We start from the raw sequence: 17,456 nt of genomic DNA, 5'->3' as shown, positions 1-17,456 counted from the left end.
CATTACATTGGAAGCATTTACATGGCCAACATCATTTATGAAGCAGAAAGTGCTTACCCTTGTGAAACACTTGGTCTTTCTCTCCTTTAACATTTTTTTAAAAAGTTTCCATCTAAGCTTTTCTCTCTTTTTTTTTATCCATAAAATTGCTTCTGGTTCACTGATTATGAGAATGAGATAAGTTTGTATTAACAACATGTCACTAGATTTTGTGATCACATGAGTTTGTGTTTGTTTTGCTTTGGGACAAAACAAGGCACAAGATATAATCAAAATGACATTGGTTTATATGGAAACAATTAGTCCTACCTGTTATCACATATCGGAGCTTGTCAGCATCAGTGAACACAGAACACATGTCCGCCCGTCGTAGCCCTTTACGTCTGTATTGAAGTTTGTATCCAGTCACATGACCTAGACTCTCCACTGGTGGCTGCCATTTCACCAGGATCTTCTGAAATGATAATCAGAAGAAAGAACATCAAATACAGAAATTGATTATCACCTGAAAACAGAGAGCACAAAACACAGAGCACAAAACACAGAGCACAAAACACAGAGCACAAAACACAGCACAAAACACAGAGCACAAAACACAGCACAAAACAGAGAGCACAAAACACAGCATAAAACACAGAGCACAAAACACAGAGCACAAAAAAAGCACAAAACACAGAGAGCACAAAACAGAGAGCACAATAAAAAGAGAGCACAAAAAACAGAGCACAAAAACAGAGAGCACAAAACACAGCACAAAACACAGAGAGCACAAAACACACAGAGAGCACAAAACACACAGAGAGCACAAAACACACAGAGCAAAAAACAGAGAGAGCACAAAACACAGAGAGATCACAAAACACAAAGAGCACAAAACACACAGAGAGCACAAAACACACAAAACACACAGAGAGCACAAAACACACAGACAGCACAAAACACAGACAGCACAAAACACACAGACAGCACAAAACACACAGAGAGCACAAAACACACAGAGAGCACAAAACACACAGACAGCACAAAACACACAGCACAAAACACACAGAGCATAAAATACAGAGCACAAACCACACAGAGAGCACAAAACACACAGAGAGCACAAAACACCGACCACAAAACACAGAGAGTACAAAACACAGACCACAAAACACAGTCCACAAAACACAGAGAGCACAAAACACAGACCACAAAACACAGAGAGCACAAAACACAGACCACAAAACACAGTCCACAAAACACAAAGAGCACAAAACACAGTCCACAAAACACAGAGAGCACAAAACACAGACCACAAAACACAGTCCACAAAACACAGAGAGCACAAAACACAGTCCACAAAACACAGAGAGCACAAAAAACAGAATGCACAAAATCAATCAGTAACAGGTTTGTATGTTTCCCATATGAAGGTTTTTCTAACACATCTCTACTTGTCCTGAGGTTCTGCAGAGATGGAATGTCAACACCATAATGATCTTATAGTGATATTGTTCATGATACAAAGACATTTTTGGTGCTGATTTTGTTATTTTTTGTCACCGTGGGAACAGCCATGGTGATTTAGAGAACTCTCCTTATAGTAGCTAGTTGCTACCCTACAAGAGGCCCATTACATGCTGTCCAGAATAACTGGGGTAAAATTAATGTCTTACACAAACATGATGGCCAAATATTTCAGCTTAACCTGAATAGATATCAAAACAAGCAACTTGGATTTTCACCTTGGAGTTACTAAGTCTGAAGCTCTGCCAGCTTAACCTGAGAAGGGAAATGCAAATTACGATGCTCTATCACTTTAATACTGGCCAGGAAAGGGTTTTTCACCTCTGAACTTTCAACTTATGACCAAATTTCTAGATTTTGTTGCAAAGGGTACAAAACATAATATTGTATCTATTTTATCCCTAACTTAGTGCTACATTGGGAACATAAGTCATCAGATAGAGTTATGGTTCTTTAATTGTGTACTTTGTGATGTAAGTATTTGACAGAGTTATGGTTCTTTAATTGTGTACTTTGTGATGTAAGTATTTGACAGAGTTATGGTTCTTTTATTGTGTCCTTTATGATGTAAGCAGACAGGCATAAAATTGATTTTTTTCTTTCTAAATTGTGTTGATTCATTGTTAACATGTTATCTTAATATCTTGGAAATATTGCTCAATATTGGTCAGTTAATCTGTGGTTATGCAGGATTTTTTTACAGTGCCATTTTTGTATATGACACAAATTGTCCTGTTTAAAAATGGTCTGTTTGTTCAATGAATTATTTGAAATGCCTCTGTCACATTGAATCATTGGATCATTGAGAAATTTTTAACTGCTATAACAATAAGAATAATGTAAGACTTTCAGATATTTTAAATCTTTACACAAGTGATGTGTTGTCATGGTTTCGGGCCCAGTTATAGCATATTTAGGACGGAGCTCATTGTCAGTTGCCAGGAGTAACAAGCTGATTACAGTGGTACTCGACACTTGTTATCTTTAGGACAACTTTGAAAACTGGAATTTAAAATGATAATTGTCAATAACTGGTAAATTTCAAATTTATTACTTAACTCACTTTATATATGTATTGTCCATTGAACTTATTGTAATATGCTTAAAGTGACTATTTAGTACCAGCAGTTTGCATATACATTCAGGTTTTTTTAATTCAATTTGGTTAAATTTAACATAAAATCTAATTTAATGATCAAAAATCAATAGTGAAAGAGGGGAATTTTGTATCACATGCAAAAGAAATGCATAGCAACACAGGATTTGAATAATTTGAAGAGCCTGTTGTTGCTAATGAGTCTCATTAACAGAAGGGCTAGTAATTAGTTGTGAAATTGCACCACATCCTAAGGACTGTAATCACAGGATTACTTTTATCAGCTGGGCGTTGATTTTAGCTAATATTAATGGTAGTTAGAAGATTACAGTTCATTACTGTATCCATTACGAATCAAACTATTTCTTTTTTATTTCAGAATATTTTATTGTCATGATTTTACTGAGAAAAGGAATTGGGCGACAGGCATAGCTTACAAAAGTCCTCTCCTTGATATTATCAAGAAATACACACATAATAACAAATTAGTACAGTGATATTTAAATAGTAGTTATATGACTCAATGCCCGGGTCAATGATCAGTCCGAAAGTCATCTTACATGGAAGGCAACAAAGGCAAATTGTCCATACATATTCACCCCCCTGATTCCAAACAGACAACAACCAAAAACCTAACCCAACAATGTATGAACGGAATATTTACTGAAAATAACAGGCCCCTGGTTCTTAGCAGTCATCTGACTACAAACACAGCAGGGAAAACGGTTATTTTTTCTACTTTGAATGAAATCTTACTAAGGAGCTTTTTTTCCATGATGTAGATGATAGTTTTGGTGAGGAATAGGTAACTGTAACAAGTGTTACCTTTTTCGTGACAGTAAAGTTGAAGTTAAATCCAACTTGTGAAACTTGAGATGAAGTTTGAAATAGATGTTACACAGGAAAACCATTATTGTACAATCATGTTACAAAATGGCATCCCTGGCTGCGGTAGATCCAGGTCAAAATATTACAACACTTTGTTGGCTACCTTTCCTTTACACCAATGTTAACCTCAATGGCACCAGTGGAACTGGAGAAGAAGTTTAATATTGGTTTTTCAAGATGGCAGCCATGGCAGCAATCTTGGATTTCAAACATACCAAAAAATAACAACACTTGGTCAGGACCAACTCGAGATCATGTCCTGCAAGTTTGAGATCAATCCCACTAGTGGAACTTGAGAAGAAGTTTAAAATGTGAAAAGTTTACGCACAGAGTATAGTGCACAGAGCACGAACGAAGTACGATGACTAAAGGTCATCATGACCCTTCAAGTCAGATGACCTTAAAAAATGTCTAGTATCAGTAATAAATCTCAAATCAACTCAAGGACAGAATTATTTGTAACTGCAGCTAGTGCATGGCGTCCATTTAGAAATGTTTTGAGAAATATGACCGCTCAGGCCAGAAAGAGAAGTAAAATGGAGTTGTCTTTGGTGAAAAGAGGACGATGAAGAAAGACGTAAGAACAATCTTCAACTGGATCATCACAGGTACAGGTATTCTTATTGCCTATTTAACGTCAATACATAAAACGTCATTAGGGCCACAGGTACAGGTATCCTTATTGCCTTTTTAACGTCAATACATAAAACGTCATTAGGGCCACAGGTACAGGTATCCTTATTGCCTTTTTAACGTCAATACATAAAACGTCATTAGGGCCACAGGTACAGGTATCCTTATTGTCTTTTTAACGTCAATACATAAAACGTCATTAGGGCCACAGGTACAGGTATCCTTATTGTCTTTTTAACGTCAATACATAAAACGTCATTAGGGCCACAGGTACAGGTATCCTTACATAAAACGTCATTAGGGCCACAGGTGCAGGTATTCTTATTGCCTATTTAACGTCAATACATAAAACGTCATTAGGGCCACAGGTACAGGTATCCTTATTGCCTTTTTAACGTCAATACATAAAACGTCATTAGGGCCACAGGTACAGGTATCCTTATTGTCTTTTTAACGTCAATACATAAAACGTCATTAGGGCCACAGGTACAGGTATCCTTATTGCCTATTTAATGTCAATACATAAAACGTCATTAGGGCCACAGGTACAGGTATCCTTATTGCCTATTTAATGTCAATACATAAAACGTCATTAGGGCCACAGGTACAGGTATCCTTATTGCCTATTTAATGTCAATACATAAAACGTCATTAGGGCCACAGGTACAGGTATCCTTATTGCCTTTTTAATGTCAATACATAAAACGTCATTAGGGCCACAGGTACACGCAGGGCTAATTATTAAGTGGGAATTCAATAAATCGTCACTCAAGTTACCATCAGAAATTTTTAACTGACGTAAAGTTATATTTATTTTCCTGTCGTCATTAACTTTAAAAAACAACCATAGTGCATTGGTGTTCGGCATCTACAACAGGTTGAAATAATCAAATAATTCTGGTTTTGTAGACAATATTTTGATAACTATTTTACAGAAGTGATTCATTGCTAATCTGTATCTAACACAGAGAAAAAAAGTGACATACTTTTATTCCTATTTATATTTTTTGTTCTTACGGAAATAAAATCTGTTTATAATCATTAAGATTCTTATTTTACAATACAATTTTTTTGGAGGGATGCTTCCCCAGTTTTTATATCTCATCATGTTGACAAGCTATGGCACTAGAAGTTTTATCCTGACTTGTATACAGATCCTATCTTCTTTGTAGTTTAGCTTCTCATACCTGAGCAGTGCTAGATTTTCTGTTTTGTTTGATCTGTCCGACACATTTACGTGATGTTTGGTGCTAACTGCTAAGTTATATTCAAATAAATTGTCCTTCTGATGAGTAACTTGTAACGAGGGCATAATCTGACTGAAACAAAGAATGTACAACTCCATGAAACTAGAATGAGATATACAAGTAAAATGATCTTTAGCTTTATATTATGACATCAATTTATCTCACACTCAAGGTCTGACATTTTTTAACAACTTATTCTCAATTCCACTTTGAGATTTTGTTACAGAATGTCTGCACTCAACTGAGATTAAATAGTTAGGCAACATATTTTGTTATTGGACAGTGCTATACACAACAAGACCAACCACCAAATGACAGTGTCCACTGAATCTGAAATTATATACAAATTTCAGTGATATAGATCAAAGGTCAAAATGTAGGTCAGAGTGACTTACTTTTGAAACATGACACTTTGCCTTACCAAGGTGAACCAATACCCCAAGAATGAAGTTCAGTGATAACTGGTGTAGATAATCTGTAACAACTTTTTTTCTTTGATATAGGTCAAAGGTCATAATGTAGGTCACAGTGACTTTATTTTGAAATACAATGAACCAATACCTGAAATTTACTTCCAGTGACCAGCAGTGTTGGAAATACAGCCTAATTAATGTTTTCTTTGATAAAGGTCAAAGGTCAGATTGAACATCAAAGTGACCTACTTTTGATACATGACATGCTACCTCAACAAGGTGAAGCCATACATCAAGCATGAACAGGACATGGATGAATATATATACGAACGTACATACCAGTAGATCACTATATACCCCTGACTAATTTGTTGCAAGGATGTAATAAATAAAGTTTTTATTATTAAGTACTTGTAGTCAAAAAACGACGAAGAAAGGGAAAAGAGAGAGAAATATGCAAAATTCAACATTAATTACAAATTGAATTTAAAAAAAGAGCTTTCAAACCTTTCAAGTCCAACAGAAAGTGGCGTTTCTGACATACGCACCGTCGTTCCTATAGCTTTTGCTGTCAGGTTTTTCGGTGCTTGGTTCACGTGCTCTGATTCAGTTGTAAAGTTGACGACAGAATAGTCAGACATCTTGCCGTCCGATTTGATTGTCTGTACACGGACAGTGTAGGTAGAATTAGGACGGAGACCCTCAAGGATATAAAATCGCTTACTTATGTTAACTGTCCGTTCCTGGTTTGGGCGTCCATTCGTCCAGGACACACGGTACACACTTATGTCCGACTTCTTCATTTTGGGGCGCCGCCATTTTACCTTTGCTATTGATGACGTCAGAGATCTGACCTCTAACGTCCTTGGTTTAGACACTAGGTTTTCCTCTAGTGAAGCTGTAACCAAAACATTCTGTATTGTAATGTATGTATATTTAATGCTAATCACCTATTATCTCTTTACTTCTGATGTCACTGTCACCGACATCCTTGATTTAATGTCAATCATAAATGTTTATAGATGTTCAATTTTATTCCGAGTAGAGAAAGCTGATCTACTGACATCAGATCCCAATATATGTGTCACAAAATCAGTATAATCATGTCATGACATATATAACCATCAATTTTGCCGTTTATGATGGCGCAATGTATACAGTTCACAAGTATTTCTGATATTTCACAACTGAAATGTGTGGAATAAAAAACTCTAATCAATTCTGTGTTTTGTGAGTTATCGCAGCTGCTGGGAATACTTCAAACTTAACATTTGGCACCCCAAGGAAAAGAAATCTGTGCCTGGCGATCTCCGAAATATCATTACATACGGCCAACGGAGCCCTGGTGGGATGATCGGGTTGTCTGGAGTGTTACCAACCACATATCTGATGAAAAGGTGTTTTTGTCAATTAGTAGAACAAGAGGCCCAAGGACCTTAACGGTCACTTAGGTCACAATGGTTCTTTTAATAGGTCCCGGAAATTATGTTGTTAAAGAAAGTAATATAACTTTTATCTGTACACATAATACAAATGTAAATTGTGTATACGCTAACTGCTGTCCGATGTTAAGGCTTCTAACCAAGTGTGAATTAAAAGAAATTACACTCAAGATTTGAATTTTTATTTATAAACAGGAACAGTAGAGCATCTTTGAAATTTCAGTCAATTTGACCCATTTTTGGCAATATGTACATCTCATCCAACTGTTAGCTTACACTAATAAAATAAAAAATCTGACAATGTTTTAACTATTTCTGAAAGAAAATAAATAAATCATGCACAAAAAAACGTAAATTTTAACCCTATTCCAAGGGGAAATTTGATACCCTGGGGTCATAAAATTAACAATTTTTATCAAGCATCGCAAGACACTTCCATCTGTGACGAGTATTTGGTTCTACATTATCTGGGTATGAGAAGAAGATTTTTGAAATTTCAGTCAATTTGACCCATTTTTGGGCCAGACTAACAGCCCCTCGGCATTAGCTGAGGTCAATATATGCATCTCATTAAACCATTATCTTACACTAATAATTCTAACCAGGTCTGAACTATTTCCAACAGAAAATGAACAAATACTGTTCAAAAATATTATTTTTCTTATATATAAACTATAGTAAACATTACTCTCCCCCGGGGAGACCCTGAAGTAATGAAATGTATAATTTTGGTAAAGCATCTGAAGGCCTTTTCATCCAGGATTTAAATTGATAATTATTGAAATCGGTTTATGAGTTTTTCCAGATGAAGTCAAAAATGTTGAAAGTTTATGACACATGACATATGGCACATATTGTCAAACTAAAGGGGATCACAATAAAAACTTACCTTCTTAAACAACACTCGATTAATATTTCCATTCTGCATATGTTAAGTTGATATCATATAATTACTCACGATTTGAATACAAAACTGTCTTTCTAACTCAGCATCATCTCCACCTTATCTGTAGCTGTTCCTCACTTCTGTGAAACAATGGACTCTTTCCATACGGTTTCCATTTGTCATTGAAGATAACTATACATTATGTTTATTACAAACTTCCCAATCAAAGTAGAGGTTGTGCACTAAGCCTTCCAGTGATAGACGCACATGCCAGGAACGCAAAGGCTTACAACTGTCACCCCAGGCGTTGATTTCTGCTGCTTGGGACTAAGGTCTTGATTGTTCAGGTAAGGCCGGTTTTCAGAAGTGATTTTCGTTATATTACTATAAAATCAGACATAAAATCTATGTGGCATTTTGAATTGAGAAGGATTGGAGGGAAGGTTTTTATTACTATCATCAACTCGGTCAGTTTCAAGAGGTGGTCGGTTTCAAGAGGTTTTCTGTTTAAAGAGGTGGTCGCTTTCAAGAGGTTTTCGGTTTCAAGAGGTGGTCGGTTTCAAGAGGTTTTCTGTTTAAAGAGGTGGTCAGTTTCAAGAGGTGGTCAGTTTAAAGAGGTGGTCGGTTTCAAGAGATGGTCAGTTTAAAGAGGTTTTCGATTTCAAGAAGTGGTCGGTTTCAAGAGGTGGTCAATTTAATTGAGGTGGTCGGTTTCAACAGGTGGTCAGTTTCAAGAGGTGGTTGTTTTCAAGAGGTGGTCGGTTTTGTACTGTGTCTCTGTTTACATCATACACTGCATTACTGATTCTATTTATCTATGGGAACATGGTGATGGCTGGTAAAACACTCACCTGGACACTCTGAAGAACATACATCAAACAGGGAGGTGGTGTTAAAAATTGTTCCATTCTCGTAGAGTCTGGTACGTGTCCTCTGTATTGTCCCCATCCCACACGTGACAGAACATTCTGACCATGAATTCCATTCCCCCCAGCTTCTGGGGGACACAATGTCATGTCCCAGACCTGGAACTAAAAAACCAGAAATATTTAAATAAAAACTTAATATCACTGTCTTATTTACTTCATTCACTGAAAAAGTAGATTATACCGGTATTCCAACCAATATTCAGGGTCAGCTTGGAACTTTTGGAACTTTCTAGACATACTGCAAATACATGTGAAGCTTAAAAAGTGTTGTTTTCCATTGTATGAGCAACATACAACTAGTATGGCACAATTATTTTTCTATCAATATCTACAATAAAGAGACCCAAAATTGAGTGCTTCAACAACAATGACCACTTTGATCAGGAATATATAGGCCAAGGTCATATCTTTAAGCAAACTTTGTAAGACCTCCTTCCAGGAACAACTCAAGATTCTGATCTGGTCCTTATTGTTGATCAGAAGAAGTTTTAACAAATTTGTCCATCGACTTGTTACCTTGAATATGTCATTTCAATTTTTAGCAATTTTTAGTTGAGCCTCATACCAGCTTAACAACATGATTCTTGGCTTTATAGTTAATCAATAAGTTGAGGTTTTTTAACAAATTTGAGCCCAATTGCCTTGAATATTTATCAAGTCCTTTAATCTTTTACTACAAACTCTCTTGGGCTATGTTGGGCTTCAGTTCCGGAGCCTATCTGTCAAATATCATGATTTTCTGGCTTTTGGTGCATAAGATGATGTTTATAACATGTTCGACCCCTGTGACCTTAAATATCAGTCAAAGTCACTTTTCCCTTAAATATTTTCGTGCTTCATCACAGGCAAATACCAGGCAAATATCACCATATCATACTTTTTGGTGTTTAATCTGAAAGAATTCGTTTTAACAAATTTGCATCAAATGACCTTGTAAATGGGTCAAGGTCAATTCATTTTGCTAGCTTTATCGGTCTTAAATCTTTATCCAGTATAAAGACTGAAGGAACTTTAAATAATCCAACCCTTGATTACTGAGAATAAATGCACTCATTCCGATCTGATATGCTGCTTGTTTACTCTTTTAAGAAAGACGTAATCAAGTCTGATAAATTTTGATTGAATTAGGTCTAATCTGTTTTTTTTTTTTTTATTATTTTAAGAAACGTTATATTATTATGTGTTTTATTACCAATACTTACCATCAAAAGGTGAGGTAGTATTTTTAACTGTAAATGACCAACGACTCCGCTTCTTGCCTTTAGAAAACTTAACAGAGAAGGCGTATGTAGTATTAGGTTCGACGTCGGTAAGTAGGTATTCCGGCTTTACAGCGCGTGCGTACTGGTATGGAATCTGTCCGCCACTCCTGGGTCGATACCGCAAAGTGTAAAACGTATCATTTTTGTCTCGTTGGCGCTTGTGTTCATCCCACGTGACTAAGATCTCGTGTGACGATAGTACAATTGCCTGTAAATTAGAGGGCGCTTTGAATGCATTGGCATCTGTAATGAGAAGGAAGTAAAATCAAGTGAGTGAACATTTGGAAGGACTGCTTGTAACGTTGTAGATTTCTTAAAATGTTTTTTTCCACTTTTTTTTCTTTTTCAAATTTTATACTTCTTTTCATTTGTCATTTCCTACAGCAGCAAACATGAGACATGATAGATAAACGTACTTGATATAGATACACGTAATGTGTATCTTTCAATGGGAGTGTTGCGATATATATATATACATAGTGCCTTGCAATATATTATGTTATTAAGGAAAACGATTTGAAAGTACATTGTTTTCCTATGTGTGTTAAACTCTCATGTCATGAAGATAAAATGAGAGCGTGGAGAGCATGCATGCATCAACACATATATTTCTCACAGACCATCGCAAAGTGAAATTTATTTTTAGAAAGGCCTCACCAGGGACGTATATAGCATACGTCCCTGGCCCCACATAGTGAACACTTGCCTTAATTACATAACTACACTGTTATCAGTGTATTGATATCATTACATTTTTTCTTATTTCACGTGTGTAAAATGACCCAGCGGATCAGTGATTGGCTAACGGTTCCCATTGTGTGCATTGTGACGTCATACTTTCATGCCACTAGATGCGTCGTGACGTCACCAAAGGAATACATATATGGATAGAGACTGGCGCACAGTTACCAGAATGTAATCAAATGTCGGTTTTATGTTTGCAAAAATATTCAGTTGGATAATTGAACAATTCAGAACGGTACAGAATGCCGATATTTCCCCTTGATTAGAGTATTGAAGGTTTTATTTTAGGCACAATATTACAATCTTATAGTCTCTCATAAACCAATTATGGCTTGATATTGGTATCTGTTTGTTTTTAACTTAGGAATTTATTCTTGTACTATCGACATATGACACTTGTATTGCGATATTTTTACAAAATGAGGTCTTCAAGCTGACAAAAACTGAAGAGGTCAGCTGTGAACATTGAATCAGATTCGACATGATGTTTTGATTATATATAAATCAACATATGCTGATCTTATCTGAAGTATCAACGTCATTCTCCACTTGTTCTAACATATTTGATCAATAGATAGAAGTATGCCATTTTATACCAACTTGGAATCTGTCCTTTTGCAAAAACAGTACAATTCAGACCTGTCAAACTGACCAAGGAATCCAAATTTTAAAACCAAAGAGCACAAAAAATCTATCACGTATTGAATTATGAAAATTATGTAATATATACCCTTAAGGACGACTTTGGTATTAGCTTTATCCCTTACTGAAGACTTAATTAGAAAGTAAATACAATCAAGGAAGAACTGGGTAGCATATACCCTTAAATAGAATTAAATGAAATGTAGTATATACCCTTAAATAGAATTAAATGAAAGGTAGTATATACCCTTAAATAGAATTAAATGAAAGGTAGTATATACCCTTAAATAGAATTAAATGAAATGTAGTATATACCCGTAAATAGAATTAAATGAAAGGTAGTATATACCCTTAAATAGAATTAAATGAAAGGTAGTATATACCCTTAAATAGAATTAAATGAAAGGTAGTATATACCCTTAAATAGAATTAAATGAAATGTAGTATATACCCTTAAATAGAATTAAATGAAAGGTAGTATATACCCTTAAATAGAATTAAATGAAAGGTAGTATATATACTTAAATAGAATTAAATGAAAGGTAGTATATACCCTTAAATAGAATTAAATGAAAGGTAGTATATACCCTTAAATAGAATTAAATGAAAGGTAGTATATACCCTTAAATAGAATTAAATGAAAGGTAGTATATACCCTTAAATAGAATTAAATGAAAGGTAGTATATACCCTTAAATAGAATTAAATGAAAGGTAGCATATACCCTTAAATAGAATTAAATGAAAGGTAGTGTATACCCTTAAGGAAGATTAAATAGTATACACCATTACTTCTTTGTTTATTTCTGACGTATTACCAAACTACACATTTTCTTTCTAGTTTCCTTTAAATTCTCATTGATTTATCTATGGTTGGGTATCGTACCTTCTTTAACCTTTGAATAATTTCTATTTACTTTCTAATTCTTTTGATTATGGAGAAATGATTCCTGATTTGTTTACCAAGCTAATGATGTGGAGGTATTCATTCTATAAGCGATTCAGTAAAGGTCATGTTTAAGAGTACAAGAGCTCGGAGTTCAAACAATGCTAACCGACATTCCACTTCCGGATGTGTCTAATTAGAAGCCTAGTGGGGTCAAAAGTCAAGTCGACCGCCGTGTGACGGGAGCTACACTGTAATGTCGATGTTGTTGACGAGATCGGATTAAAAGAACAACGGCTTTGATGAGCAGAAAAGATATTGTAAAAGTTTGATTATTGCAATATTTTAAGAAGTGATTCAACAAAAGGTGGATATATGATAACACTGGCATTGAAATATAAACAACCTTCTACGACCTTAAATAACTACTGAACACGTTACCTATTATGGCTCTATAAAGTTTTAACACTATATCAATCGTGAACAGATAAGAACAATGATGGGTTCGCGTGTTCGCATTAATTTAAACAACAGGCGACATACAGATGTATACTTTTCTATATCTCTAGCATGAAAAGCATGTACGGTTAAAGGCTGTCCATAGAATGTATATTTCATTTTCTAGAATTATTTCCTATTCATTGTATGTATTTTGAATGGGTTTCAAATTGTTCCTATCCCTGTGTGTTAAGTCAACATGAGAGTGGCTCTGTTTATGTCGTATAAACTATGAACGCCTATAACCAACATCTACAGAACTGATCCAAACTCGAACCATTCAGAAGTTCTCTGGTCTTATCAATCACACCAACTCTATGCAGATTACATGATATGATTGAATATATTACATTTTAACATCACAGCTTATAAGCATTCAGAGACCACCAACACGAGACCATTTTTACGTCCACTGTTGCGGCCTTTCGGACTTCCAGTAGACGAATAACTTTCCTTTTATATACGATATGTTCGGAACCCCTCTACATTTCCCCCTCTAATCTGAAGTCTTTGTTTAACCTCTGTACACTGAATCCCTATGAGATAAAATCGTTATCATGATATCCGGATTCGTAGGGTCTGGTTTCCAGACGGATTCCGTCCCCATTCCAGTCAGTAGATAGCACACGTCATTTAACATAAGAAATGCAAGTGTGTACACGTGGATTTTGAGCACACATATTCCGGGTTATCTGGGTATCATCAATTAATTCTCAGACTTTATTGTCTTGGATGTACGACAGAGATGAACGATTTAGATTAGTTAAAATAGTAAACACACAAACTAATCATAAACTATATCCAATTGCTATACAGTAACGTGTGTGATGCGATTTAGGTTATCTAAATGTACAATAGTTTTGTTAGTTCTGTGTAAGTTCGCGTAGAAGGTTGTGTATGGAATATCCATTCAGTAGGGATGTAAAATGTAACGTTATGTTCAATGATAATGTATGACTTAATTAGTAATGTAGGTATAATGGTAGCTGATGTATAATTATAAGATATAGTATCATTATAATTACTAGGATTATCTGACAATAAGTTTCCACTCAAATCAGGTTAGGAAACCAGTCTCAGAGCTCGCTATCCTGTAAAATAAAAAACCCATAAAAACCGAGACGACATATCAAATTGAAACGACTGCAAGATTCTCGCAGATGCATTCGTGAAAACAACATTTTATTTGAATTAAATACAAGCTAAATTGGCCACATTCTAGTTATTTCCCTTTTTCGAGAGTTATCTGCCCTTTGGAATAGTCATTGATTGGTACGTCATAAGTTTGTGTGCGAAAATTACGTCGTTTTCTTATGACGTTACTCTCACAAATACATGACGTAAGAGCAGTTTTCTACGCATCATGAAAAGACGGAATACACCGTCCATTGATGAAATTGCAAAGCATAAAGCATTCCAATATGTTAAACTGACGACAGCGTCACATTGACGTCACAAGGAAACAACGGGAACGTTCAACCAATCAACGCTTCGCTTGGTTGAAATATTTTTTATATACATTATCGTGTATTATGACAATCTCTCCCTGACTGTGACGGTTAAGGAACGACAACTCTGGTAGAGATTGGTAATATGAGTGAGAAACAATTGTTTCTGAAATTACAATTCAATATGTTAAACGTGAGTAGGTAATCATACGGCTATGGAACTAGAAGATATAACTATGTGTGATTCAACATTTCTACATTGTAAAGAGTTTGTCATCTCGATTACCATTGTATTTAACGATGTCGACGTCAAATCTATAAAATGTTCCTGATAAGAAACAGTTTAAGTAGAAATCATTTTATATGTACATGTGCGTACCCTCACTGGAATCTCGCGCTCAAGTTTCAAGGCAAATTTGAAAAGCGAACATATCCGCCTAAAGTGACCTAACTACCAGCAGGTCAGAATTTAATGATGTCACCGTTCTACTACAATCTAGAAATGCCAGTTCAGTTCATTAAAGTTACTTTTATTGTATTCTGATTGCCTGTAACAGCATTAGACAATTTATTGTTACTTGTGACAGCCTTGTCTAAAAACCCGTGTGACCCGACATGTTCTGTTATACTGTTATATGCATCTAACTACACAGCACGGTGCTTCAGAAAGCGTCATATTATATACAGGTCGGCCAACACAACTAGATTACAGTGATCATATTCAGCTCACTTGTGTAAATTCTGTTTGTATTTTGTTTCGATAATGAATCCTCATCATCTTCCTTCTATCACGGCAGTTGTTACATAACTACAACACGACATTTTGTCAGAACTGTTACATCACTGCGTTCATTTTTTTCTATTTTATTTCATTCCGTATGCATCACCCCAATAAATAATTCGTATTTAATAATTCTTTAATGATATAAGAGTATAAGGTGAAGGATTGGAATACTTTCATTTCTAGTATAATATATATATACGATTATAAAATAAAGTTTAAACTAAAATTGTTTACTTAATTAAGTTGAACCATAACACTACAGAAAGTATATGGTGTTTACTGTTATTTAAAAACTTTTAAATTTCTATGGAATGTGTTGTTGATGTATTCGTTAGTGAACGCTGTGGAGTGACATCTGGTGTACCGCCGTTTATAGTATCTATGTTGACTTTTGACCCAAGTGCCATATCACCAGTCCTAATCGTGTCTACATTGACCTTTGACCCGAATGCCGGATTGGTAGTTCTAATCTGTTGGTTGCCATGACAATGAAGGTCTGTATTCTGGATCGTGCTGGAGATTAAATGACTCCTCTTTCTTGTTTGTTTGTTAATTGGTATCTGTTTTTATTGTGACACAGTAGACACATGTACTAGACATTAATTACGACATTTATTGATGTATGGGACTAGTGTACATTAACATCTAGATTTTAACTTTTCTTTCGATCGAAGGTTTCTAAAGTCATGCCCTAAACATCACTAACGAGTCCTAGCAGGGCGAAACAGCTATATGATGCAGTGTCATCCATTGAATAACTCTGCTGTATCTAACTCTAAATTTGTATTAAAAAGTGATATTCACTTGTGTGTCTTTTGTAAAACATTCGTTTTCAATGATAAAATTCTACGTAGTCTGTTTGGATAGATTTAACTATAGGATATATAACTGAAGGGTTATTTGAGTATCGTCGAAATTAATGTCAATGGAACTATATTTGTATCGATTAATTTGCATATAGATTTTATTAATCAATCATTTTGTACTCTTTTTAGGGGGGGGGGGTCCGTTTCATATAGCATTTGTATTGTTCAGTATTTATAGACGTTAGAAGTATATCATTATCACGTGCATATGTTGATAATGCTTTATTTGAACTTTAATAGAAATCAAAGGAATTTATTAAGGATAAACTGTTTCTATAGCATCAGAGTAATGCCATGGTCGAACCCATGCCTCGCATTCAGTTCTTAGCGTAGTGGGGTTTTTTTTTTGCGATGATTCCTTTTATTGTGTATACAAGATATCACAGGTACCCAAGATTCTCAAATTGTATCCTAGGTAAAGAGGCGTGTGCAGAACCCAAAATTTGTCACGCTCAGCGGATATAAAAAAGCACCTAGATTGAGAACAATAGCTTTGTATCTCGAACGTGTCTATCATAGCTTGCTCGATATACGTCTTACTAGCACACATGACAAGAAGAACTCCTTACCTTCATTATCTCACTCTATCATATTTTTTTCTTTGTTTTCATCATAATTGAATAATAACCGAATGTTTAGGAATCGCCATGATTTTTTATCTATTTTTAGATTTAGATATCTTTAATGAAAGCGTATTAATCTGATGATATCCATAAGGATCAACGATATGTAGGACAACCTCGGAGTGAGCTCTATGACGTCACAACCAAATTGATTTCATTGGCTGCAGACATCTTAATCATGATAGCAATTAAATAGTACTCACCTCGTACAATTTTCCAGGAGATGAGAAAAGCGAATGTAAAACGTAAGTCCATTACGGTTTGCTTCAATAGTTCCGTGCAATCCACACGTATTTCTGACTACGTAGACAATTCTGGGAGGCAGACGACACAGCATTGACGTCCCGCCGCCACTGGCACAACAGTAGGTCACCACTGTCGAATTCTAGTGGCTCAAGTGTTGTCTCTTCCGGCGGCCCAGCTAAATACGCCTGAGCTCGTCTCGTCTTCACATTCGCTTGTTTTTGGTGGAAGACGCGGTAGTGATTTTATCTGATCGAATTCCTGTTTGGTCTGTAAATAAGAGTTTCTGTTTGATCCAGACTTACGCGTACGTAGCTACAACTACACGTATTTGAAAGACCGCAGACTTTGTTAAATAAACGTGAAAATGGACATTCTACTGAGTATGAACATGCTTAACTTCTAAACTGTATACTACAGGG

The 17,456-nt window shown here is 35.4% G+C and overlaps 1 protein-coding gene across 1 annotated transcript in view; it reads right to left on the bottom strand.

Moving 5' to 3' along the window:
- Positions 1-17,133, bottom strand: part of LOC132553258 (fibronectin-like) — a 41,017-nt gene extending 23,884 nt beyond the window's left edge. The window contains exons 1-5 of the mRNA XM_060217488.1: positions 16,995-17,133; positions 10,243-10,545; positions 8,963-9,142; positions 6,332-6,681; positions 310-454 (exon numbers count right to left, since the gene is read on the bottom strand). Of these exons, the coding sequence (XP_060073471.1) occupies positions 310-454; positions 6,332-6,681; positions 8,963-9,142; positions 10,243-10,545; positions 16,995-17,046 (1,030 nt within the window). The 5' untranslated portion in view covers positions 17,047-17,133. The remainder of the gene's footprint in view (positions 1-309; positions 455-6,331; positions 6,682-8,962; positions 9,143-10,242; positions 10,546-16,994) is intronic.
- Between the last annotated feature and the right edge of the window lie 323 nt (positions 17,134-17,456).

Source organism: Ylistrum balloti, unplaced genomic scaffold (assembly GCF_031769215.1).
Source record: "Ylistrum balloti isolate Yb309-2 unplaced genomic scaffold, AGI_CSIRO_Ybal_v1 Utg370312, whole genome shotgun sequence".
Taxonomy (NCBI): Eukaryota; Metazoa; Mollusca; class Bivalvia; order Pectinida; family Pectinidae; genus Ylistrum; species Ylistrum balloti.
Note: the sequence above shows the minus strand (reverse complement) of the source record. Positions and strands in the feature narration are given on the sequence as shown.